The sequence below is a fragment of the Bombus flavifrons genome, chromosome 9, assembly GCF_040668555.2.
Source record: "Bombus flavifrons isolate JBK064 chromosome 9, iyBomFlav1_principal, whole genome shotgun sequence".
Lineage (NCBI taxonomy): Eukaryota > Metazoa > Arthropoda > Insecta > Hymenoptera > Apidae > Bombus > Bombus flavifrons.
This window is the reverse complement of record NC_138450.1, coordinates 14,544,604-14,572,033: the sequence shown is the minus strand read 5'-3', so window position 1 is coordinate 14,572,033 and position 27,430 is coordinate 14,544,604. Positions and strand designations below refer to the sequence as shown.

The 27,430-nt window shown below is 40.4% G+C and overlaps 1 protein-coding gene across 6 annotated transcripts in view; it reads left to right on the top strand.

The window, feature by feature from the left end:
* numb (NUMB endocytic adaptor protein) overlaps positions 1–26,979 on the top strand; it is a 60,541-nt gene extending 33,562 nt beyond the window's left edge. For 3 of the 6 annotated variants that reach the window (XM_069120364.1, XM_069120365.1, XM_069120360.1), the window contains 9 exons: positions 17,244–17,408; positions 18,001–18,072; positions 18,212–18,430; positions 18,688–18,874; positions 19,112–19,369; positions 19,879–19,899; positions 20,675–20,860; positions 21,103–21,623; positions 21,856–26,979. In XM_069120364.1, the coding sequence (XP_068976465.1) occupies positions 17,271–17,408; positions 18,001–18,072; positions 18,212–18,430; positions 18,688–18,874; positions 19,112–19,369; positions 19,879–19,899; positions 20,675–20,860; positions 21,103–21,623; positions 21,856–22,164 (1,911 nt within the window). In that variant the 5' untranslated portion in view covers positions 17,244–17,270 and the 3' untranslated portion in view covers positions 22,165–26,979. Of the gene's footprint in view, positions 1–8,808; positions 8,945–17,243; positions 17,409–18,000; positions 18,073–18,211; positions 18,431–18,687; positions 18,875–19,111; positions 19,370–19,878; positions 19,900–20,674; positions 20,861–21,102; positions 21,624–21,855 lie in introns of those variants that run through there. The other 3 variants (XM_069120362.1, XM_069120366.1, XM_069120361.1) reach the window with 3 other exon arrangements.
* The last annotated feature ends 451 nt before the right edge of the window (positions 26,980–27,430 follow it).

Sequence of the window (27,430 nt, the reverse complement as noted above, 5' to 3'; positions counted from 1 at the left end):
CTCTCGCAGATGCCCACGTGTGACGTGCACGCCTCTCTCGATGCAATATCGTTAAATGGAGCGTATACACGTTGTTTCGCGTGTTACGTGTTCCTCCATCCTCCAGAGTCGTTCGGCCTTTGAAGCCTCTCGACCTTCCACCGCGCACTTTCGGCCTTTTACTTTGCTTAACCGCCGATATGCTTTCGTCGATCGCTTTGGTCAGAATTTTAGAAACTATCGTAAAGGAGGCAGGTCGAGCTTTTTAGATGGGATAGGGGATATTTCGTGTAAAATTAGAATTTGAAAAGGGGATGGGCCGTATATAAAAGTTAATACCAATTACAGTATCGAGTGACGTGGTAGCGATCGTAAGTACTAGATCAGAATCGACCAATTTTCGGGAATTTTTAAGTAAAAGAAAATCTTTGCGGAGTGAATTCTAAACACGAAAAATCTAAAACGGGAAACATTCTTTTTTCGTATGTTTCTTCTTCTACTCTCCTACTCCCGATAAGAGCGAAACTTTCTCGAAACGGCGAATCCATAGAATAATAGAAAAAATATGGGATACTCTTAGAGAGACAGAAATGTCCAATTTTTACGTATTTCCAGCGATCGTGTTTGTTATCGCTAAAGATTTTATCGAGATCGTAAATACGTATCGTGAGTCAGAAGCAATAACAAATGTTCCTAAAAATAATTAGCAGACGCTCTACTCGGTTGATTTTATCACTTAAGAATATAATCGATATTTTCGATAGTTTCAACGACTTCTTTAAATTGTCCGTTTAGCGCAAATATTACGACAGCCGACCGTTCCATCCTCGAAACTGGAATTATTTTCTTGAATTATCCAGATGGCCGGTGTTCTAATTATTTTGAGTAAGATATTTAGAATTCAAGCGGCAAAAGACTCTAAAAGAGAAAGCATAAGAAATTGCTTTTGAGCCATAGCATCAGAATTTTTTATAAGAATATTGTTTGAAGGTTGTGTACAATAAATTGGCTTAACGAGAACTAGCGAATACGAGTATACGAGGAACGAACGATTTCATACCATTAGCAAAATGTATTTGCTAATATTGCTCTCTCTCTCTCTCTCTCTCTCTTTCTCTTTCTCTTTCTCTATGTATATATATATACACTCGAGCTTAATAATACAAATAATAGCGTCAATAATACGAATGGTTACATTAAAAAGTGAAAGTTTAAAAATCGATACGTTCCGACATAGACACAGAGATGTCCATGCTACATCTTCCTACGTAAAATACGAAAAAAGATGTAAAGAAAGCGAAAGATGTAGACGAAGTAAACATATCGAAAAAGTAAAGCTTTCGGTGCGGTGAAACTGTCCGTAGCAGCGAAACTGGATTCCGTTGTTTGTCCAAGAAAAATAATTTTTATGAAATATTACTTAGGGCGTTTGATTTCCAACTTCTTCGATTCAAGCACGTATTAAATTCGGCCTTCGTCGTGGGCGGATGAGTATTTTCGTGGACTGGATCAAACTGGTCCTGTAAAGGTCACGATGAAGGTCGCTTACATTCCATTTTATTCCCCAGATTTCGGATCCCTTGAATTTTTCGTTCGGCTCGCGTCCATTCACGATTATATCGTCCTTTTCCTATCTTCGCCATAAAAATGATTATTTCGTTGCGATTTGTTCGTCTAATATTAACTCGCCTATTACATACTCATTTACGTAAAAGCTTGTACTGATCGCGTAGCAATTACGACTAGATAGGTGTTTAGCGAAACTGGTGAAAAATCCACTCGCATACGTATAAAGCAAATGAAATTAAAAGATCTAAGACTGGTAAATTTCGGAACAAAGCTACCAAAGTATGTATCGATTTAATGACGCTATCGAGTCGTGTAGATCGAAACACGATAGAAGCGTTAATAAGTTTGTTTCGCGTTACAAATTACGAACATATGCTTCGCGTTGCATCGTTGTCTAATTGCTGTTTGTCGTGTCACTCGTATCGACAGAACGCAGTGAATTTGAAAAGTAGCGCCGTAGTAAAGATCCTTTGAAGACTGGTCGACCAACCGTCCACCAAATGGCCTTTTCTTTCTTCTCTTTATTCGCATCGCAGTTGTCGGTGTTGTGTCGAGTGCCAATAGCGCCTTATTTTTTATGTAATACTCGAGCCTTACACGCGGTTACATTTTCACGTCAAACACACGTTAAATTTGTATAGCGAATATGTTCGTGTGTTCACACGGCTCAAACGTTAACAGATTAAACACAACGAGCGCTTGCTTTAAAAAGATACAACAGCGAGTAACAAGGAAAAACGAAATGAAAGATTCGCCATTAACATAATCTTTGCCATTTTTCTGATGCACGGTGCATTACAAATCACGATTACGTAGTTTCATGCGTATCTGTGAACAATCTTCGCCTGTAATAGGGACAGCTCCGTTCCGAGAATTCCTACTGACACACGGCTTTCCGATAAATTCTCCTCGAGGACTTCGAGTCGGCTGCACAAGAGGCTTTGCGTGTAATATACCGTGTAAAAGTCTTAGACCGTCTGTCTTACCGATACTACAAGCGGACGAGTAAACGCAGTTACTTTTACGAAACATTCGCACACGCTGTTATACGGAAACGAACTGTAAGACATTTTTTGCAGATTTTAAATAACTTTGTTCGATATATCGGCTGAAACTTTTGCGGAGTAACCGTAAACCGTAAGCTGAACGGACATTCGTTTCGAAGGCGAAACTCGAACTGTGTCGACTGTGAAATTTTATCGCTCTCTCGTCGAAGAAAAGCGAAACCTACGGTGTTTCGAACAATCGTCGACGTTGGCCTGCATTCGCGTGCGTTCGCGTGTTGCACAATGCTATTAACGAACGCTACCGTTTTCAGGATTTTTCATTCAAGGTTACGCGGTTTGCGTTACTAATTGTCATTTGCGTAATGGTTAATTAATGATCGTTGGAAGAGAAAGCGTCGGTCAGGCAGTCCGTGACATCGAGGTTGATTGTTATTAACGAACGTGCGTTAAGACGAGGATCGGCGGAACGGGGACGAACGGAGACGGACAAAAAAGGCAGCGTGTAAAGCAAAAGGTGTTTGTTTTATTTAAAAAGCCATACATATGTACACCTACGTAATTAGATATCTTTGGCGAGTTGTTCGTTTTAACTCGATCGCATGTATTTCGCAAATATTTTTCATCGAGATAACTACGTTGTAGTTGCATGCGTTAGTTCGTACAAATATAGAACACCCTCGGAAGAAAAATAATTGAGAAAAATGGATAAGATATGTGAGAACCTCGACAAGTTAAGTTTCACAGTTTCAAACTTCTTATCCTTAAACTGAAACTCTTCGCAAGAGACGTCGAAACTTTCTTCTCTCGTGCTTCTTAATCCTTTGGAAATACATTTCGCAAAGCGAACTCGAAGGAAGCAGGACGATATCTCTCGTCTCCTACTACTTTTGTCTCGAATTATCGTTGCATCGTATCGAAGCAAAGAAAACCACGTGATTTCGTTCGGTCGGTTTCCCGATTCATCGAAGCTTCGATACGTCAAGATAATACGCGACGATAATTTACGAATGCGAAATTACACGAGAGAATCGTGTTTTTACGTTACAAGTTACATCCGTGTAATTATCTTTCTCGATGGCATTCGCCGTTTTACTGTTGATTAACGAGTCACACGGATGACCATGTTTCTTCCACCAATTTCTTTCGTCAGAGAATCGTACAATCTTTTACCTTCTGATCTCGTTAGAATTTAATTCCGCTAAAAGTGAAGAGTGATGCGAACCATTAGTCGAAGAAATTACCGCCACGTCGCCGGCGAATTGCCTTGCCAACCGAATGCCACTGGATCTAGAACGGACGGAAGAAATTTATCCAGCGTCTCGCCCGATGCTTTCGACGATCTTTTATCGTATTTCATAAAAGACGAACCGAGAGCACCGAACATTCCACGGACAACGAAGTAAAAGAAAAGTGTCTTGTAAAACTGTCGAAAACTTTATATCGTAACGATGATCTTATCGAGAATTATTTACAAAAGAGAGAAGTAAATTATTTACAAATTATCAAGTCGAGTAACTTTCAAAGAACATTAGAAAGATATAGCTACACCGTTTACGTTTTAAATGCGAACGCATAAAGCGTGCTGAAACCTGTCTGAAACACCGTTAGCGCAATTGTGTTTGACAATGACTCTAAACGGTACTGAACTTTTAATTGTCGTCGAAGGTTTTAAAGTAACAGAAGTAGACGGAATCCTTTCGGGATAAATGGGAAACTTTTCAACGACGAAGTGAAAATTCCAGCAGCGCTGTAAAAGGATCCTAAGTCGAGGGATACTTTGCGATCTTTCTAGTTAAAAGGCAACCCCTGGTTAAAACTGGTTGAAACGTTCCCTGGCGGCATCGAAGTGGCCGATCCTTGGCTGCTCTCGAGCCGCATCTCGAGAGAGTAGTCGCTTTCGCTCGATCGTGACGATACGACGCGACGCTTTCCATCGCGATACGCGCGCGTAATCGTTGCGGAGACGCGATTAAAAAATCTTACTAACGTTACCAAACTAGAGGTAACTGCGCGTAATCTTCGCGGCATGTGATACCGTTTAATCGTTTCTAATCATTTTCCATTTTTTCATTCGAACAACGTTCGTTTCTCGTGCTAAATCTACGAGAAATTAAAATTACTCTTCGTCTTATCCTTCGACCGTATTGTTCGTGGTAACGATTAAATCGATGTTTTTACGAAACAGAAGAAAGACTGGCGGGGCAGTATATGAATCGTATCGGTTTTTGTTGCTTCGTGATTTAGAAATGACCGTGTCGTACGAGATTAATGGTATTCGATCGGCTCGATATACAGGGTGGTTGGTAATTGGTGGTACAAGCGGAAAGGGGGTGATTCTACGCGAAAAAAGAAGTCGAAAATATGGAATAAAAATTTAAAAATTTAAAAAATTAAAAAAATAACGTCAATCCAGACAACGATCTACAGTGAGATCCGTTATAACGAGACGCGATAAAGTGCAGGCGTACCGAGCGAAAATTCAAAATCGATTTTCTCGAAAACAAAGCCTCGAACGAAAAATTTGTATTCTATATTTTCGACTTCTTTTTTCGCGTAGAATCACCCCCTTTCCGCTTGTACCACCAGTTACCAACCACCCTGTATTTGCTACGATTACGGAAACAAACGTAAAGTATTATATATTCGCGTATTTGAAACAATTTGAGATACAACGGCGAAATATAACCGTGAATGAATTTTGCGCAACGTATCTGAGAATCATAGCGTACATTGATCCGTTTCCATCACACTTTCTTCATTGTGTTTATTACGATCAATTATCGCGCGTGCAACTTGAGTCAGATGCAAGACGATCGTAATGAAGTTCATCCTCAACTGGAGCACGTCGAACCAAGCTAATAAAGCGAGTTTAATACGATCATGATGGATCGCGCTCGTACAAATGCGATTTTCTATACCGCCGCTAAATACATCGTCGTTTTTTAAATAGACGATCGACCTATAAAGCGTAACGATGGAGCTTTTATTTCGATCGAACCGGAACGGGATTTATTACGCTGATTTCGAGGAAAAATTTCAACGATTCGTGAAATTTTCTTTCGATCTGACAAAGGATGCATCGGACGATTTCGGAGAAGTCTTGCGATACTTTCGAACGAGTTTAAAGTTTTGCGAATGTTGTTCCGCAAGGATACAAACAGGTTCTTCGTGACAGGAGAAACTTCGCCCACGTTTCAGTGGATGTCTTCTATCTCACGGTCTTGTTACACGCTAACATTCAGCGAAGAAAATCTAAGGTATTTGTATATTAAACAAAACGAGCCAAGTAACTGGAAAATTGTTAATATAATGAAAACATTTTACAATAAATTTTAAGATATTTTAACCGTTAAGTTTGCAGTGTAAAGAATTGAAGTTCGCGTACAACATGGAAATCGATCGTATTCTCGTATATTTATTATTCGGATAGATATGGATCGAATTTAATCGCGTTACACGTCGTACGGCTTTGCTAGATAGTCGAAGGTCGAAATTTGTAATAATTTTTTCTTCGAATTCGACCACAACTTCGTCTTATTGCACGTTAGAAGAAGACTTGGAAAACGGTTGGATAAAACAGTTAGATAGCATCTAGGTAACGACTGCTTCATATAAAATTGTAATAGTTCTTGGAAATGTATAGACGCAGTTTGTCTTCGAGCTGCTTATATCTTTCACGATTTGCTTACGGGTCAAATTTATCTACCTTATTAAAATTACTTTACTGAAACTTAATACCGAAGGATATGACACGTAGTTGTAAATTCTACGAATAAGAAGACACGGAATAACCGATAAACGCACTGAAAACGCTTAAAACACAACACGAACGTAAAATGTCTCCAGCATATCGTTGACTCGAAGATTTCGAGTCTCCGTACTTATCGGTGGTACGTACGTATTTACGAACTAATCAAAGTACGGTATCATTCTTTTTATGAAATAATTTTAGTTCGCATTTTGGCCTACTTGTTCGCGTACGACGAACGTAGGAAACATCTGCACGTCGTTTTTTAAATTTTCATATTTAAGCTTCTATAAAGTGCCTATCGCGGGGAGACGCGGTTGCGAGAATGCGCGTCAACGGGAGTCGTAAATTCCCGTTACGATTGCAAGAATCGACACCGCGAGTAGATCGATCCCCTTATTTCGGCTAGGATAATAGGGGCGATCGAATAAGTATAACACTGTGATCAACAGAGCTATAAACTTTATATATTTTCAACACTTATACATTGATATGCAGTAACGTAGACGATATCCTAAGATACGACGTAGTCAAGGAACGAGTAAGAGAGGTAACCGAAGTAACCTCGTAATCGACAGGATGAATGTTGAAGGAAAATTGTAGTTCGTTCCCGTAGAATTACAGAAGAAAGCTCGGTGTGGGTGTTCCCTTTTTATTAAGGACGTGGATTCGTTGTTCACACTTTTCGTGAGTAGAGCGAGGGCAACGATCTACGATGTCCATTGGTTTAAGTCAATGTTATAGAATGACCAGAGGGGATGGAGCCTCCTACCAATGTTACTAGTCGATGTCTTGTTTAACGGAAAACCTGGATTTGCCGGTGATTAACATAAGTCACTACCTGCTTTCTCCGGGCTTCCTAATAGCCCATTAGTATTGTATTTGTAATTGTAGTATATCCAATTGTAGTATATCCAAGGGCCTTTCTAAACTGGCTATAAACAGAAAGCATCTCTAGGATATGGAACTTATTCGATAAATTGACGACATATGTCAAAACAATAGCGTTATAAAGCTGGCGTTTTACAGGCTCCTTGGATTTATCGAGGGTCGAAGGACCGTCGGCGGTCAAGCAGTGCCGGATAGCGTGCAGATGTCTTGCGCGATGTAACAGTTGACAATAAACCTTTTTACAAAATGACATACTCTGAGCTCGTTTCGCGATAAAAAAAGAAACGAATCTCGCCAACGTTTTCGCGTGACCACAATGCGTGCACTCTCGGGGCCGTGATTTTTCCACGTAGCGTGTAATATTCACGACGTGACGTCGAAGGAGGATCGAACGAAGGAAAGGATTTGCTTCGACGTTGAACGCGATCGAAGCGTTGCGGCCACTCGAGAACAGACTGAACGAGGATTTTACGCTTCGTAAGAAGAGATAACTCAAACGACGAATTCGTTGGGGCGCTTGTGATTACGCACGAATTATATTACGCGAGTGACACGCATTCTATCGAATCGACGCATAATCGCGTAAGTACATGCGTACTTACGTTTACGGTCACGCATACTGCTAGACGATCGACGAGGGGATCGAACTCAAGGATAACTGGTGCTACACGCATCGATGTCCGTCCGCTTGATAGCAACCAAGGGAAAGAGATCCGGAATTCTACAAGGTGTCTTGGAATTACGGGAAAAAGTTCGCGTTTACGGAATTTCCGAATTTTGCTGTATTTCGCAGGTTGCGGTTCAAATTAGCAACGTCCGGAACGATCGACCCTAGTATCGTTAACGAAATTTTCTAAATTCCCAGTCTTTCGATTTTAATCGATTTGTAATAGGCGAATTGTCATCGACATTTGCGAAGTAACTTCTGCTAATTTTAGCCATTTAATTTGTAACTTACAAAACGAAATAATACACGGCAATAATAATAATAATTAAAATTGTAAATCGTTAATATCGAAAAGTAAACGAAATAAACTGCGATAAAACGAAATAACGAAAAGAAGATCGGGCTGTATTTACGAAAGCAAAAGTTTAATTGAAGAAATATAACTTAATTTAAAAGATAAGATAGAGCAGATACAGAGTAATCTTGTTTAAACGTAGTTTACAGCTCGACGCACCGTGCTATTGGTAAAATTCAACGTTGCCGGTGTAAATCACGGTGTTGGTTCCGCTGAGACGGAATTGAATCGCGTTCGCGACGCAACGATGCTTTCGCGTTATTGTCCTGTAAATAACACCGCCCATCGTAGTGCATATGTGCGTCTGCCTACATCGCAGTGCACGGCAACACCTGTCTCGGTGAAAGGATCGAGTACTCATAGACGCTCGTAGATATTTGTCATCGTTAGACTCGCTGCCATTTCAGGTAACGAGTATCTTCCCATTTTTCTTCGCGATTCAACGTCGTTGCCTAACGATCTCCGATTTTTATCTTGCACGTACGAAAGAAAATATGGAACCTAGAAAACGTATAAAATACCTATGTGGATACATGCTTGGAAAAGTGGTCAAGAAAAATTAAACAATTTCGTTTATGTTTTCAAGGACGAACGTTTCGATATTTCGATAACAGATACAAAGGAACGAGTATCTTTTATTTCGAAGAAGAGCTTGAAAGTCAAGACACTTGTGTTACATGGCGAGAGACTGTCGCGTTAGCAGCATCTTATGTAGCGAGAAGAACAAGGTAATATTTACGGTCTTGTCTCGTTCGTAACCTGGAAAAAAAATAATTGTGCCAATTATACTATCGAACGTATCCTTTAAGCGAAGAGGAACAATGGTTAATTATAAGGAAACATTCTTATTCCGACGTTAATGTAATTAGTGTAATTAACGCGATGTTGTGAGAGAAGCGTTTTGCTGGAAAGTCTGGGAAATAAAACACTGGCCATGCTATTTTCCACTTTAAATGCGTCATCCACGAGATAGAACCGTGTATTCGTTTCATTTGCAATTCGTCAGATTTTTATTTCCTTTTGAAACGTTTTCTAGAGAAAAACAGAGAATCCTTGGGTTAACAAATTTCAAAGTTTCATTATTCGACCAACGGATCAAAGTAAATATTAAACTTGAAACTTTACTTTACTACATTTGACTTTACAAACGGTTAACGCGTTGATATTATAAAATTGAAAATATCGGAGGGTGAAAAGGAAAAACGCGTGCTCTCCTCCTCCGATCGGTGCGACCCATTGTATCGATTTCTCAAGGCAGCGATAGCTGCCGAAGTAGCGACGGTTCTTGACGCTCGGTTGCTAAAACACCGGTGCGTATGCCCAACGATCTGCGGTCTGTTGGCTTGAAAATAGTTGAGAAACGTTGGCAGAATCCAGTGTCTCGGGCTCGGCGGGTCGACGAACTGATAGGGTTGCATGAATGTATACCGGCTCTCATCGTCGCCTTTCTAGGTCACGACACCTAGTCGGGGGCCAAGAGATCCATGCCTTCGATTGGCACGTAGCCCCAAAGTAAGAAATCCTAGCCACGAAGAGAAGCTGTGCCAAACAACCATTCAGATTCTTTTTAGAACGGTCCGTTTTTACTACGCGTTCCGCTTATATGTCAGGGACAGCTGTGTCGTGCCATGGACTATCAACCGTTTCAGACGCTTCGAGACGGCGCCTTTTTCGACTGAAAGTGGCACGATCCGAACGATACTTGAGGGATACGCTTGCATCGTGTATACGTATATATGATAATACACGTACATTTACGAAGTTAAATGTCGTTTGAAGTTTTATCGAATTCCATCGGAATTCCGAAACTGAGATGTAATGAAGATTCGATGTAAATCTCTTTTTGCGTGTGTATTTGACGAAAGAATTCCGTGGCTTCGCCTGTTCTTGTACGTGAAAATACAAGAGAACCCGATAGATCCCGTTAAAGTTGAAAGGTTCGTCGGATCCTGAATAATTGCGCGCCAGGTCGTGCTACCTGTTCTTGTATTTACGATATTTTACGGACAAACTTCGTTAGCTGGTGATCTCTAGATTCGACCTTGAGGCGTGAAAGGAAATATGGCGGTTGGAGAATGCACGTACGGTTATTATGTGTGCATGCAGACGGGTCGTGCATGTCAAAACGTAGGCAGGTCGATCTAGCGCCGCAATTTCCTGCTGTTAGCGAGCCGTGGACTTTACGGCACTCCCATCTCGAACGAGCGATATTAAAGACGCTCTTAGAAAGAAGCTTGCTTGATGGCAAGAACGACCACGTCGTTGAAGAAATTAATGTAATTTATAAGAAAGAAATTTATTCCTTGATGTAAAAGCCGGTTTGCCACCGTGTGCAAAGGATACGACAATCTGTGGTTTCTAACGAGATAAAAGACGGTAAGAAACGCCGGCATGAAATAGGCTGTTGAACTCGATTCGAATTTATTCTTTTCCTTTCTCATCCTGCAATTGGCAACGTACTTCGTCAACGTATTAAGCGCGGATCGGCCATAGCCGTAAAAACGGAAAGATTAAGATATACGGCGAAAGAAAGTCGAATATACCGTAAATAACGTGAACATTGCTTCGACTTTTGAAATTCTAACGAAATAGAAAAAGATACGATAACGTTATATTCGAGAAATTAATAAAATTCATTATTCGGTCCTTCCGATAATGCGAAACTTGTCGCGACTCGTTTGGGATTGTTCTATCTTTTACGTCGAAGCAAGTTTTGTCCAAAGGATCGTGCATTCCCGATAAAGTGGAAACAGACTATGACGAAATGTCTGTATGGAACGAGTGCTGACAATGAGTCATCAGATGTGTAATAAGAACGGTGTTGTGCTTGTGTATTGCAATTTAATTTCGAGTGACTAATCGTATCTGCAGACGCAAGGGGAATATTATCGCATTCAAACGAGCGAAAAATTATTATCTCCAAAGTCTTTCCGCGAGTACAGGTTGAAGTCCTCGAATCAAATTAAAAAATTATTTAGACGATATTTGTCGATCTAATCGTAAGATTCTGAGGAAGTACATCGATATTTCTATCGAGTAAAAGTAGCTTCGTAAAAACATCGAACGGCATTCGCGGAATCAATCACGAGGATCGTTTCATTCAGAATCGTTAAGAGAACGATCGTCGGAACGAATAATTTGCAACTAATAACGTAAACACTCCATATATTCACGTATGTACTTACGAAGATATTACCATTGGATTGCATTTAATATCACATCGCTGTAACGTCGGAGACAACGTTTCTTTCGAATAGCCGTTTTCTCATGGCAATGCTATAACGACGAGGATGTGGGTTTCATTAAGGGGTAATAACGCTCGACCTGCAATCAAATAGCACGATAAACGTGGATGCGCGTCCAACACACAATCAAGGAACGACATTCAAAGAAAATATGACTTCAAGGATCGGTTTGACTCCCTTGAAACGTAATTTTATTCAAGTAGCGAATAATTACAGGTTAAGCGACCCTATCTTTTCTGTATCTAACGAATAGCAGGAAAGGATTATTTAAATTTCGTCCTTGTTATCCTTACTATTACGTTATAATTTGAAAGAAACGTGAAATTTTATTTTTAAGCGTAAAGCTTAATACTTTAAAGAAATTCGTTAATAAATGTGAAAGATACGATTGGTTTGTTTGCGACCTAATTTTATTAATTCCAAAAATAGAACGTCGCTGAGTTAATCGTTTTAAAACGATTTTGTAACGAAATTTCTCACGACTACGTTTTAAAGCTCGTACCTTGCGAGAATTTCGTTGTAACCTTCCGACAACTTCCGGATGGCCGAGACGTTACTCATCGTCCGACTCACGAGAAAAGCTCGAGAAAAAGAAAGTTGTAAGTATCGTCGAAGACGTCGAACAAAATGCGCCAGATGATCCCGCTCACTGATTCACACGATGGATCCTTTCTTATTTCCTTAGTCATCGTCGATCCGATTCGGGAACCTATTTTTGTCCAGTCGTCGTTTCGTTAGTTGATCTAGTTGACTCTAAATTTCCCTCTGAAAATATTCTGTAGTTGACATTTTGATAAATTCAGCGGCAAACAAATTAGGATGTAACACCTAGTAGACTTGACACGCGTATACAGAGAGTAAATGATCGAGAGCACGATATTCACGCGTATAACTTGATTTAGAATTCATTGATATCGAAACGATGGCGTTGATGGTTTTTTATTAGCGAATCAATGGACGAGCGTAATTTAATCGACGAATCCAACTGTTACGTCGCCTAAAACATCGGCGCTGCAGCTCTCGCGATCGGGCAGCCGATGACCTGCGTAACGTCATTTCGACCCTCAATAAGCCTAAGGACCAACCATAACTTTTCTCTTTCATTGTGTACACATGTATCTTCATTCAATCCGTTGTCCTGAAAGATTTCTTAAGACTAAAAATATTTGCGACGCATATCAGGTTTCTAGAGAGGTCCTTGGGTTTATTAGGCGCAATTAAAAACACAAAGAAAGCGGGTACGCACCCATTAGGAAAAGCCGAACATCTATCTAATAGAACAGGTTGGGTTTTCCCATGCACCAGGTCACTCACGAACCACGTTGGTCGGAAGCTTCCTACTCATCACTTCTCCTACGAATCTAGGAGGGTCAAGTCGAAGACTTCTCCTGCTACATCAGGAGGGTCAAGTCAGCTTATTTCGTCAACACCGCTAGGTGAAGTCAACTTACTTCTTTTACATACTACAACGTCGAAGTCTAGCATCAAAATCTAGTGTCTATCAAGTATCCTCTAGTGCTACGTCCACTAATATACGAAATTCGACTGTACGAACTTTGCTCTATTATTCGTGTCTATCTCATCTTCGTGCGACAAGTTGTTATCGACGATTTATATCTACTGAACAGTGTAGTTTAAGTGTCGGGAATATATATTTTTATAATTCTGTGAATCACAGTGTTATATAAACTTAATCACCCCTATTATCCTAACGGAAATCAGGGGATCGATCAACTCGTGGTGTCGATTAGTATAATCGTAACGGGAATTTACGACTCCCGTTGACGTCTCTCCTCGCGATTGCGTCTCCCCGCGATTGGTCGAAATTACACCAACCATCGTAGACACACGACAGTTTTAAATAAGTTTCACGTCGATCAATCCGTGCAACCTACGTATAGATTTATTTATATTTTATCAAGAATATTTATATTTCATTTCCCATTAATTACATCGTTATACGATGTCTTCCGTATACGCGTTCAAGCTTCGTTCGTGCAATTCAATCAAGATTAAACGTGTTCTCTCGAGAGGCGCGAATTTATACAACTTCGAAGTTCGATAAATTCGATAGGAAAGAATAGGGAAGCTATTTATCCATTTTATGGCATCGTTGTCACGTCCAGCGATATTATCTTCTGCTGCTAAATAATCAAACGAACGAAAAAATTCACATTGAAAGAGATGCCAGTAAAATTCATCGCCTTCTCGTCACGTGAACGACATAATACGATGTCGCGTGACCACTTATCGATTCTCTTCGAAACGATTATCTGTTTGGAGCTGAGGGACCAGCACGTGGATGTCATCTTGCATGAATCGAACCTCATCGCGACGATTCACTTGGCCCGTTGCGATTCTAACTCTCTCGTAAGCCTATTAGCAGGCTAAGCAAACAGCCTGAGTAATCGGATCGGATCAAGAGTGCTCGCTTTCGCACGTTTTAACCATTAGTCCGGTCCTCGTGCGTGATCGCCATCTCCATATGGAAAAAAGCGTCCTCGAGTTTGGTTGCCACGCGGTTCGATTATTTTCATAGCGGTCCACGAACTGGTTCATCATCGTGCGCAGTGGTTACAGCTGCGACAGCTTCGTTATTGTTGCACGAACAGGGATCTATCGTCGAGAGCAAGGATCGTTGGAAGTACGTGACAATATTTGCTTGGTCGTGGAACGCGTTTCTGCAAACCACGCACGAGATGCGATCAAATGTCGCGTTCTGGATTTGCGAACGAATAAACGTTGTCGTAATATCATGCATGGAAGTTTCATCATTCGAGGAATAACAATTTTATTTCGTTTCTCATCCAAAATGAGAACAAATTACGTATAATTTTTTAGATTTGCTTTTAAGTTTTCGTACCGTCGTGTACGATAAATGCTGGTTCGTGTGTCTCGAATTTGAATATATTTCATAGGTCGAATCTATACAAGAAAATTCTGCTTATTCTATCCTTTGTATTATCTTCCTGTCGATTATAATTTGTCCTTTCGCTTGGACAATTTTCTAGAAGATAGATAGATTTGTCAGTAGGAAATCGCTTATCAACGTTGATAGATCATGGGAGTTTTGAATTCCTCGTTTAACGAATAATTCGAAGATGATTTTATTACGTCGATTACTAATAACGATTACGTTAAATTCGTCCCTACATTCGCCCACAAATTTTCGCCCTACATTCCCATTCATTCCCCATATCCGCCACCATTCGCAACTTGAGGAACCATCGATCCCGAGGTGCGATATCACTCGGGGCTGATACTTTTTCTGTTCGATTGGTCGGATAAACGGCGACACTGTGAAAAGGTGGAATTAAAAAGCGGTCGTTCGCTTGGGAATGCCCGTGCTCCGCGTCGTATTCACAGTCGAGAACGAGTTATTTACGATATAGCAACGGGGATGACGCTCTGATGATCTCGTCGATACATGTTATCTGGTTCACATGGATTGTGTAACATCGAGTTAACGCGTTTCCGTATTTTTAATGCGAGATAAGATGATCGCGTTATCTCTGTCGAGAAGCTAACGTCGTTTCTACATTTGGTCGATCAACGACAAAAATCGAACGCGACGAATAACATCGCACGACTGAAATACGAACGAAGGTGAACGATCCGAGGATGTTAAGCGATAAATGTTCCTAACGTTTCCTTTCTTTGCTTGATCTTGCGATACGTCTTATCGATTGGTATTACCACTTCCAAAATTTGTTACATTTCTACATAGCTCGTAATAGTAAATAGCTAACCATCGTTTATGTCGTAATACTATTAGGTGGTCCGAAAAGTTTCTTTCGTTCTATAAGGAAATAATGGATGAACAACATTTTCCGTTTTATATTATTTTATCGAATAACGTATGATCCATTTTCTTCTATGAAAATAAAGATCTTAGGTTAGATTAGGTTTCGTGTTCGTATAAAGATGCATCGTTGTAAAAGACGGGTCTGTAAAAGAAAGACGCTTTTCGGACAACCTGATATTTAACGAAGAGAACAAAAAATGTTTCTCTCCGACGATAGAACAGTGGCTGCTCAATTTCTTTGCTAAAAGCACAGATTGTATTACAAGAGTAATACGTTTATATATAGAAACGTCGGAATAGAGTCGCGTCAAAGTGCTTTCGTTGGTGAGCAATTCCGACGAAAATTAAGTTGAACGAAATAATTGAATTAAACAAGTAAGTGCCTCTGTTTACTTGTACGCGATATACGTCTGTTTCGTATCGTATCGATCGATTCGTCGATAAAATAAGAATGCGCGTATGTATCGCTTATCGAAAATTTCTTTCACACGGTGGGTAAGCGCGCATAAACTCGGTGGGAACGTCTAACCAAGACGCACAATACCGTACAGACGTCTTATCGTTAGACTATGTTGCCGTTCTTCTACTTATTTCAAAAAATTCCATCTATTTTCATATTGATCTATCGTGGGAATTCGGATCGTTCAAACTGTATTCGGCTACGTAATTGTTCACTACATGTACGTAGCTCAAATAATGTGGCTATTTGCCACATTTTCTTGGAGAATACTTTCTTGCAGAAAAAATTGTTTAAATAATCTACGGTGTATATAGCAGTCCTTTCGATAGAAAACGATCAAATCTCGAATGATTTCTCGAAGAAGTTCTTTTTGTCACCGTGACAAAAATGTGTACCTTTTTAGCGATAAAACGTACTCTTTATCCCGCACGGAAAGGATAATCGAGTCGAGGCACCTTATCCTTTTAAAGACTAATCGACGCTCGATTTGTACGAACAACTTTTGTTTACCTTTGCGACGGAGAGACGTAAAGCGGGTTGCAAAGCGAAAAGAAACGGAGGGATCGAAAAGAGGGAAACGGAACGAAGAGAAGATTTTCTCAACCTATGTCGATCCTTGGTTCGTTGGCCGGTTCTTAGGGGTGTCGATTTAGGAGGGTAAATTCGCGGCTCCGTACTAGGGGAGAGTTCGTCGAGGGTTCTGATATAAAAGATTCGTTGGGAACCGAGGCGAAGATTCGATCACAGGCCATTGTACGACTTGGACTCTGTTCGCCGCCGTTGCCAGACACTGGCTGCCTTCTATTTTTCTCAAGGCCCACCGTTAAACGACTCATCAGGCAAACGAAGCAAAGTGCTCGACCTCTGGGAATATTCGCCGATCTTCAGAAACGCCATAGTCGGTGCAGGGGATGCGCGATATTAAAAGTCTAAGATACGACGGTTGGAGAATGCATCTACGGTTAGATACGGAGAAAATTGTCCAACTTCTTCCTTAACCGATTCGATTCCTAGATCTTTTGGATGTTTGTCGAGCGTATTTTGCGAGGAATCACGGATTGCTTATGCTTAAAAAAAAATAGAAACTCCCCTCCCCCCTCTCTCTGTCTCTTTCTCGCTGCCTGTCGGAGTAAACAAAAGGAATAGAACAACGCTTCGGTCCGCGTTCAATTGGCAATTAGGAAATATCGGTAGAAAATTGGACGCATGTATATAACACAGAAAATTAGTCACAAAAAATGTCTGTTGCTGAGATATACGCTAGAAATGTTTCGCAATTTGGATCTTGCTTTTCCTGCGACACATTTTCGAGTCTTTACTCGTGTTCTCTCCTTTCTTTTCTGTTTGCTCGCGCGATTGTGTTCCGTGTATTTTTTTGGGTCTCTTTTGGTATGTCGTGGGGAAAGTGGAAGAAATAGTCGAGAAGGTGAAACGAATCTCTGTTTAGTTTTTATCTCGTTGATCGATCTTTGGTTGATCGCAGAATATTAATTGTCCTTTTTTTCGTATTGTTGCAGAAACGCGAGAGGTCACCGGGAAAAAGAATGGACCGACTTCGACGAAGTTTCCGCGATAGCTTTCGGCGGCGAAAAGATCCTCACGTGCCGGAATCGAGTAAACCTCATCAATGGCAGGCAGACGAAACGGCTGTCCGTTCAGCTACCTGCGCTTTCCACGTTAAGGTACTACAATCGACGGTTTATTATCGCTGCAAGAACCAATCTTTTCATTTTAAATGGACATGTCCCATTCCAAAAAGCATTTTTAATATTAGACAAAGCCGCGTATTTTGCTTTATTAACGGATCTACCGACTGGACTCGACATTTAATCCGCCAAACTTACGTACGTGTAACATGGATTACGAATTTCACCGTCTGAAAGAAAATGCTTTCCGGCATCGAATGCACGGAAACTTGTGAACGCGTGTATAATCGAAAATCTGGCAGCCAACAGCCGTAAAATTGGCACGTATCCAGATAATCGATACTCGAATAACAAACGTTCCATTATGCTTTCCCTCGATGACGTATAGTTTCATCCATTTCGATAGACCATCTCTACATTTTCGAAATGTTCATTCGTTTGTCATTTAACATTTACATGATATTGTCACTTTTTCTATCGTATTAAAACGTCCTTGAATTTCGATATAAAAATTGTGCAACTATAGTTTAGCTCTGATTTCTATTATATTCTTGCAAATCACCCTTTATCCGTCAAACGCCATTCTCTTCGTACGTATCGATTGATCCTATCGATTTTGATGGTACAGTACCTGGGATGTGTGGAGGTGTTCGAGTCAAGGGGTATGCAAGTATGCGAGGAAGCTCTAAAAGTACTTAGGGTACGTAACACAGAATCTTTTAATAATAATCTTTAATTAAATCTTTTAATAATTCCAATATCTTCTGTATAAAGAAACTACTTGCCTGCTTGGATTAAAAACTATTAAAACGATTTTTTGCGTAATAAAATTCTTGCAGAACTCGAGACGGCGACCGGTACGCGCAGTGCTACACGTATCAGGGGACGGTTTGCGAGTCGTTGAAGATGAGACAAAAGGACTTATCGTCGACCAGACGATAGAGAAAGTTTCCTTTTGTGCTCCGGATCGAAATCACGAGAAGGGATTCAGCTACATTTGTAGAGACGGAACGACCAGACGCTGGATGTGCCACGGGTTTCTGGCGTTGAAAGAGTCGGTACGTGTCGCTGACGCGTTTCCTAGGAAATTTCGTTAACTTTCTTTCTGTCTTGTTACGTTCAATGCATGATTTTTCCAAATGTAAAACATTTTGAAATTGCGAGTTAACGCGTTATAAAATCGGAAAAAATAGTTTCGATCATCTACCTCGTTTATTTGAAAAATATCTTTTAGAAAATTACAAAAGAAAGTAATATTATCGTACGAGTTTCGCCGATTACGAATCAACGCTTATTATTCACCGTGTTCTTACAGGGAGAGCGTTTGAGTCATGCAGTGGGTTGCGCTTTTGCCGCGTGCCTGGAAAGAAAGCAACGGAGGGACAAGGAATGCGGCGTCACGATGACGTTCGATTCAAAAACTTCAACCTTCACGAGGAGTGGCAGTTTCAGGCAGCCATCCCTAACCGAACGATTGCAGGACTCGCGCGAGCGCGCCGTAGGTCAGTCACTTGTCTTCTTCGTATTTTCTTTGCAATTTTCAAAGAAAGAGTCATGCGTTCTTTCTAACCATATTTCTACAAATACATGTAATTTCTTCGATTAACTCGATGCAATCGTACAATACCGAAAATTAAACGAAATCATAAACAATTCTCGCCTGAGAAAAATGTTATGGAAATAAAACGAGTATATAGATACGTATAATACGTTTCTAACGATCACTGATTCCATCGCAGATGTACCTCCCATAAAACAAGTCTACAACCCTTTCGCGATCGAGAGACCGCACGCTACTCCCTCGATGCTCGAACGACAAGGTTCCTTCCGCGGTTTTACGCAACTGAACCAAGCATCGCCGTTCAAAAGACAGCTTAGTTTACGGATCAACGATCTTCCTAGTAATCTTGAGCGCACACGTAGCCACAGTCTGGAACCGACGGATTTGTCACGGATGCCATCTGCTATCTCTCACATTGTACCTTTGAAGCCACCAGGTAAGCTTTTTAATATAATTTCCAGTAAAGAAGCGATTACGCAGATACGTACGACCATCTTGTCCGATAGAATCGTGTATTTTTGAATATATAACAAATATACACGATATATATATATAGCACCATACATACGTACATATATATTATATTCACGTGCAACGTGTGCAATACTGTGATAGTATATTTGATAAGCTGGCATTCAAAAAGAGGATTACGATGTATAAAAGACAGAGTGGAGATCTCGAAGTATCGTGAAACGTTTATGAAATCCGCGGATTCATCGTAAATTGAATAATAAATATGTCGAATAATATTCCCATAAAATATCTAGTACAGATAAAGTTTTGTGATTATATGTTAACTACAAGATTATTTTAAGATATCGTAGGATCTTTGGTTCGATCGTAAACATGTTCTATCAAGTCGTTTTCTTCCATGTGCTGCATATATACTAACATATTTAAGCCACTCCTAACATCGAATAATATACTTCTTCATTTTTGCAATAGAATTCGAAGGATATGACGAAGGTCATTATTCCCTAATTCTGTTAATTGTTCATATTGCCTGGCCCTCCTTTGATGTTCTTGAATGGTGCTCGTTTTCTCCCTTGTGTTCAAATATACCAGTGTACCTATAGGATATGTTATTCATAGTTCAACGAGTTGAACGAGTAGACGAAACGAGAAGAGAATTCGGACGTTCTTCGCGATAGCGACGATCCTGTAGTTTTCTAAATGTCTCCGTTTTAAGAAGTACCTCCTTGCATTCAATTTTGTTTTCTGAAATCGTAGTTCGTTTTTACACACGACATAAAAATAGGATGACTCGGCATTTACACGTTTGTACTATTTTACGAAATAGACGAAGAAAATATTAGATATCGAGCAATCGTAGATAGATATATTTTTTTTTTTTTTTTTTTAAATAAATTGCATTTTTCTATTTTCACGATAATGGATCTGTTTTCTGCCTGTACTCGTACTTTCTTGAAAGAAAATTATTTTTCGTAAGTCACGATTCCGTTTATATGTCGCACAGCTCACGAAATTATCTCGTTATCTTCTTCTATAATTCTGCATTCGGTTCGCTCAGTTCATGAAATATTACAAATCTGTAATTGTCCGAACTATCCGTTTGTTAACATCTTGTATATCACTGTTGGACGCTTAACACGTGTTCACGTGTCTGCAGCATGCGTTCTGTAGTTTCAAGCACCAGTTCGAAGCACCAAATTCTAGTATGTTAGCAATATTTATTATTTAGAGTATTCGATGTATTAAAATTCCGTTCTTATTTTTACAGTTAGTCCAATACCTGAAATATCGCCTGCGGGCCAGGACAGCGTTTCAGCGATGTGTCAGCAACTTTCACAAGGGCTTTCGCTTCTCTCGAGCAGCGATGACTTTGGACCAATCCCTGCGCAGAGCAGTACAAGCACTGTTGCTAAGCAGCTCTTCACTAGCACTACGATTAATAATACTCCATTAGGTATATTGCAAATTTGCGATGGAAAATATAACACAACTTTTTTTATCGTATAATAGCGATTATTTGATAAAATCAAGCATATCGCCTACGCTAACATTTTTCACTAACGGGACTTTAAGTAAAATAAAATTTCTAAGTTTCTAGCCTTGGTAAAAAAATTCGATCGATTTTTCCGTTATTTATTACTTAAGAAAAATAACTTTGTATTTTATCACATCACGAAACGTTATATCGTCTTACAGTGACGAGCAGTAACTCCTTAGACGAATTAAAACTGCAAAACGGTCCGAGTCTGAACAACAACAACAACAACAACAATAACGACAAAAACGACGATCTCAGTAATCTGAACCATGTTGGACCCAGCTGGCAGGAAGCTCCATCGCCTGTTTTAGCTTCGAATCACAGGCTTACGCCCATCCTGAACAAAACCAGTAATCTCAGTCCTATCCTTCCAAGAACCAACGCGCCCACACCGATAATTATGAGCACTCCCGCACCCACCACCACCGTTGGTGTCTTTGGAACACCACCCTCGGCCAGTCCAGCTTTTAGTACGGCGTCTACGTCTTCCTTAGGGAACGTGTCCACGCCAGCTGTGAATAGATCGCCGATTCCTCCTGTGGCTTCAGTGATGATTTCGAAGACAAACTCACCGACCACCAGCGTGGCATCCGTATCTCCGGCTTTGTCTGGCAGTATTGTTAACGATACTAGCCAGATTAGCCAAACCTCAGTACCTAATACTATTTCCACATCAGCGGTAAGCAATTTTGAATTGTCAAGAGACACGGATTTGTACTTTGTAGGAATTATCGATTACCTTCTTTCTCTACATTTCGAACAGTTTGTGTCAAGAAGAGAAATGCAGACGATGCGAATTAGATTCTTGAGTGTATCGATAATTGTCGCTAGGCTACTGTAGGATCGTTATAGAATTTCCAACTTCGAGTCAGCAAATAACAGAATTTCACAACGTTCTTCTATCGTTCCAGGTCCAACCTGTTTCAACGACAGCCACGTTGCCAAAACCAGAACAATGGTTAGGCAGTATAACCAGCTCGGTGCCACCCTCAGTGCAATCTCCTTCTCAAGGACAAACGAGTCCTCGACGAGCGCCACCGCTGCACGCGAGAGCCCTGTCGCTCGGTTCGGCCGCGATGGGACAGGCCACCAGGTCCGGTCCTTCGGATCCGTTTGACGCGGAATGGGCTGAGATCGCGGCGAGAAACCTGCGACAATCGAGCACGACGAACCCCTTCATAATGCCAAACGCGACTCAAGCGTTCCAGGTGCAATTGTAGCGCCAGGAGTTCATCAATAGCGTTGTCAAGTACTTCCGCTCTAACACATAGTGACGACTCCATGTCCGTTCGCGCTTCGACCTCTCGCACGACCGGAAGTATTACACGTGAAACGCGTCAAACGTCGATGAAACCGCGAAGTTTTCTCGAATGAAGTTTCCGGTCGGGCGACACGGTCCAAGCATCGTGCGATGTAACGAGAAACCTCGAGAAATCGAGGAGGAGCGGGGGACGGAGAATATACGTATCGATCTCGAAGAGATATGTTTAGTAGCAATGACGATAAACAGCAAATCAGCACAAAACACGTACCCGTAAAAAAAAAAAAACGATGTTTTTAGACATTAGTAGATTACGCACACATAGCCTCGATAACCTCGAATTTGGATACGAAAGAGAAGAGACGGGTAAAGGAGGTAAATTAAAATTGCGTCTTTTGGGACCACGCGTTCAATCGCGTTGGTGAAGTGAACGTGGATTTATTTAAATAAGAGATTCGGGTCGATCGATCGACCTGGATCGCACGATACTGTTTTTAGATGTCATCGCACCTTATTCGTGAAGGAAGCTAGATTATGTCGCTGGTATCGATAACTTAAATGTCTATCACGAAAGTACTTAATAAAACGAGGTGTACAATAATCTTGAGTAGTTTAGACTGAATACGGTTACCGTCGTTATGCATGATGAAGCGAAATTTTCACGCACCCAAGATTATGCTGCACCAATCTGATGTTTCGTCGAAAATAACAGTAAAAGAGAAAAAAGAAAAAAACAAAAAAACATATATAACGTAAAAGTTACGAGAAATATAACGTGAAAACACGACGCTAGTAGCTTACAGTTAGTCCGACCGCGGGTCCACGTGACGAACGTGACTCGACAGAAAAGTTATTTTTCTTTTCGAACGGTCGATGGCCGCGAATGAAAAATTCTGTCGAACTTACCCAGCTCGAAGTATCAGGAATTGACAAGTTTTCTTAATTACGAGCAAGGAAAATTTTAGATAGGAGAATAAGTAGAGATAAAGACAGAAAAGAAATATATCGACGTATACCGCCCCTGGTGATCGATTTAGGGCCAGTCGGGATTTTCAGTAGATTTCATTTCTCGAATAACATTGATAGACACGAGCGTACGTATTTATTAATTACTAAGATGTTATACTCGATTTGGCCGGGCTTTGAATATTTTTGAAGTCTGTGACGGATTTGGCCTCGAGACACGATGCAGCAAGGAATAAATTGATATATATATATATATATCGCCTACGTATTTGGTAATAATTTAGGCAGCCAAGGACAATTTTCGATTCGCGATATGGCGTTGCAGTCAAGTAAAAATAAAATTTCTGTACGTGGCCCTACGTAATCCGATAACCAGGCGTTGTAAAACGACTGACGCGACTGAGTAGCAAAATGACGGACTGTGATATACACGGAGGTGTGGCCAGTACTTAAAGACGAGGATGGGGTCGAGCGGCTGTCGTAAACTTTGCTCGATGAATTGCGAATTTCCCGTCTGGAACGTAAGCAAGCGTTTACGAGCTTGGGTAGCGCAGAGTCTATCGTTCTCTAGCCGGCAGAATTAACTAGACGAGTCCTAAACACACGCATATACAACTTAGTGTACTTAAGAGAAAAGATTAGATGTTAAAGAATTTCTAGAGTCAGTACTTACGTTCCACGCTATCGTTGTCTAATATCGTACGTACGAGCGGGTCGAAGCATTCCAATGATCGTGTTAACGTTAAAAGCTTAATACAGACAAGCGTTGCAACATCGTTGTGATTTTGTGTAGCTGTGACGCAGGAAAGAATCGTGTTTCGCAGATTTCCAAAAAAATTCTTAAGATGAAATTTAGTCAATGATATTCTATGAAATCGCGTACCGTCACTGCTACAGAATCACAACGACGATGCATAATTTGTTTGCGTATGGCACTACAGACATTGTCTGCACACATGTTCCAAATATCCGCGGGTAACTGAAAGTTCTGCCAGACACAAAGTTGCAACATCTTCTAGCAATGTGATATACGATAACGATAAATGTAAAATGTTTGCATAGAATGTCTGTAAGTGACGCCATTAGATGACGATTCACGCAACTAGAACGCGAAAGGTGCTTCCGCTTGAAACAAAATGAAAAGAAACCGCACAGAGAAAAATTAGAGTGACATAAAAGAACAAGAGCTAAAATATTCACGAAAGTCGTTTCACGAGCCAACACGAGAGCAACGATATACGGATATACGGAGTCGCGTTCCAACGTGAATTTATAATAAGAATATAATACTACGGATTGTTACATAGTTATGTCGGTTGTTGAACAATTACGGAGACACGTGAACGCTCTCCACATCCTATATAAAGATAAACACGGGGTTACTATCGCGTCTTGAAGCTTGTCTCCATTTCGGTTTACGTTCCAACTTTTCGTTCCTCCAAGTGTATTGATCCACGATGATTCAATCCCTTGCCATGTGTGCAGAAAGGACTACAACTGTGTTCGTTGCTTCTAACAAAAGTTCTAGGGATACTAATTCCTGAGAATTAGTTTGACAAAGGCTTAAGTAGTAAGATTTTGGAGGGAAAATAAGATAAGGAAATGGCAGATAACGAGATTCGTAAAATACATTCGAGTTGCAATTTACAAGGCTTTTGCTGCTTATAGAGCGAGTTCTTTTACTCGTGTAAAACAGCGACGATAGTAGCTACATCTGACGGCACTTAGTTACTTACTATTTGATGGAAATATGTACGTCGCAATTCGTTGAACTTATCCTAAGAACGCTATAATCGTGAGAATCCTAAATGCCCGTATAAGACAAATATGACGAATTGTTCTTGAAATTTTCCTCGGTCGTAAAGACTCGAGAGCACGATATTACAAAAACCATACACCATACGTAACATCATGGCGAGGGATTTACATCGAACAGGGGTAAAACGAGGTGGGCCAATAACTAGAATGACCTCTCGTGGTTGACGATAAAGAGGGTACGTGTTCGATCGTCGTTTCGACGAATCGTGTGTGTGCATTGTATATAAATAGTAGTTATTTAAAAGAGAAGAGAGTGATAATAAGAGAGACGGAGAGGGCGAGGGAGAGGAAGTAAAATTGAACAGGCGAAGAGAAAAAAAGGAGAAATTGAGTGAGTGAAAGTATGTGTGTAAGAATACGAGAAGAAAATGTTCACCGAGCCGGCGATGATCCTAACGCAAATAGAAACAACGTTCTTCGTTGCCGAGGTTTCGTTCAGTTATGATTGTAAGTTATCCTTGTAAATAGTTCGGTAGCGTTTCTCAGCACAAATCGCGTTGCTTCTACAGTTTAGGAATACTTTGTATTTAATAACGTCAAAATATGGTCTGTTCGGAATGAATTATAACCTAAAAACTATTTTTTCTTTTCTTTTTTTTTTTTTTTTGCTTATCACTCAACGTCGTAAGCTATCGACATTGTTATCGTTCTAACGCGTGTTTAATTCCGCCACGGTCTTCGAATTTAAAGATTAGCGGCGATTCAAATATAAAATAAAAGCCCAAGTGGACGCAAAGACGTTAGATTTCAAATTTTAAGTTTCATCAGTGGCTAAACGAAACGATGGGTGTTATTTTCGTTCGCTCGAGAGATCGATCGATTCTGAACAGACTGTACCGCGACATGATGAAACGGAACACGTAATCGACGCTCGTCATATGGGGGAATCCAGTCCGATATCGTTCTCGATCGTTTGACGAGGTTTCAGCTTGATCTTTTGAGCCACCTTCTGTCCGTCCGGTAAATCAAAAGCAACAAAAGTAAAAAACGAACGAGTATCGACACAAAAGAGGAAGATAAAGAATAGAACAAAAGAATATGAAATAAAATGAAAACAAGAAAGGAGAGGAACGATCATCGAGTTGGCATAAGCGCGAACCGATCGCCAGGTACTTATCGCGAAACTCGTATAGAAGACACGCGTGGAAGAGAAAAGGGACGTTGATTGATCCATGTACTTAAATATTATACAAATACAACTTGTTCTTCTTTTGTTTTCATATTTCTTTTCGTCGTCATTTTCATTTGGAAATGAACTTGGTAAACCCTCGTTCGGATTAATCGAGTTACCTGAATCCAAATAATTCGACTAATCCGAACGAAGGCTCGATCAATGAACCGATGTCAATTGACATCGTGAATGTTTGTTTCCATTGACGTAGCTCCGGATTTTTGAAGTTTCTTCGAAGAACGAGCTACAGGGAATCGCGTATACAATATCGATTCGTTATATAATATCGTCGCCTTAAGTACTTATTGTTTTCTCTTCTCCTCTGTTTTTTATGTTTTCTTTTGCCCTCTATATCGACGTACGCTGATCATTCGTTCGGATTTTCCATCTTTCGTTCGCTTCGAAAAAGGTAAACACGAAATAAATTAATTTATTATAAAGTGTAAAGTAAGGTTATAACGTCAGGTTCCTGCGTGTCGTTCTCTCCGACCGAGACTAGCGAATTTGTGATTGGTTAAATCGTCGAATGCGAGGGCATCGAAACACTGGGATAAGGAAAAAAGAAATAAAAAAGGAAATAATATACGAACAGGTGCACTGCGTGCCAAATTTGAGGAAAGTGGAATCGCGATGTCTGTAAATTCTTTCGACAGGGCATCGTACACGCTTCCGTGGTTGTGTTGTACATAGTGTCGCCGATCGATTCCTGGATCAATGTACGACTGCGTGTATATTTCGTGAAAGTATCCTTGTTCGTTTTACAATGTATCTGCCTCTGTAAAGATATGATTTATTATAATATCTGTTGTGATTACCAAACTGTCTTCTTTCGTCGTCTATTTCTATCCCTTCTATCTTTATCTCTTTTCGAAACAAAAGACAGAAGAAATCGTTATCCAAACACGTACGAATCTCTCGTTCTTCTTTCGACCAAAATTCCATCTACGAAACCATGTTCAATTTGAACTACATAACCTACAAAATTTTAATACAACTTTTATCTCTCTCAACTTTTTCTATTCGCTGTCTCGAAATTATCGATTTATTTAATATACTCTTTCGACGTGCAAGTGCAATGTAAAACTAAAACTCGTTGTTTCGGCATAGCAATAATAATAGCGGCGAATTGATAACAGAGAAAAATGTCAACCACGTTAGAAGACGCGCTATGCAGATATCCACCCAGCTACCCATCGCGCTGTGAGTCTAGAAAAACCTGTTTCTCAACGTGTCCACCGTGTCCAAATATTCAGCCACCGACAAATGGCAC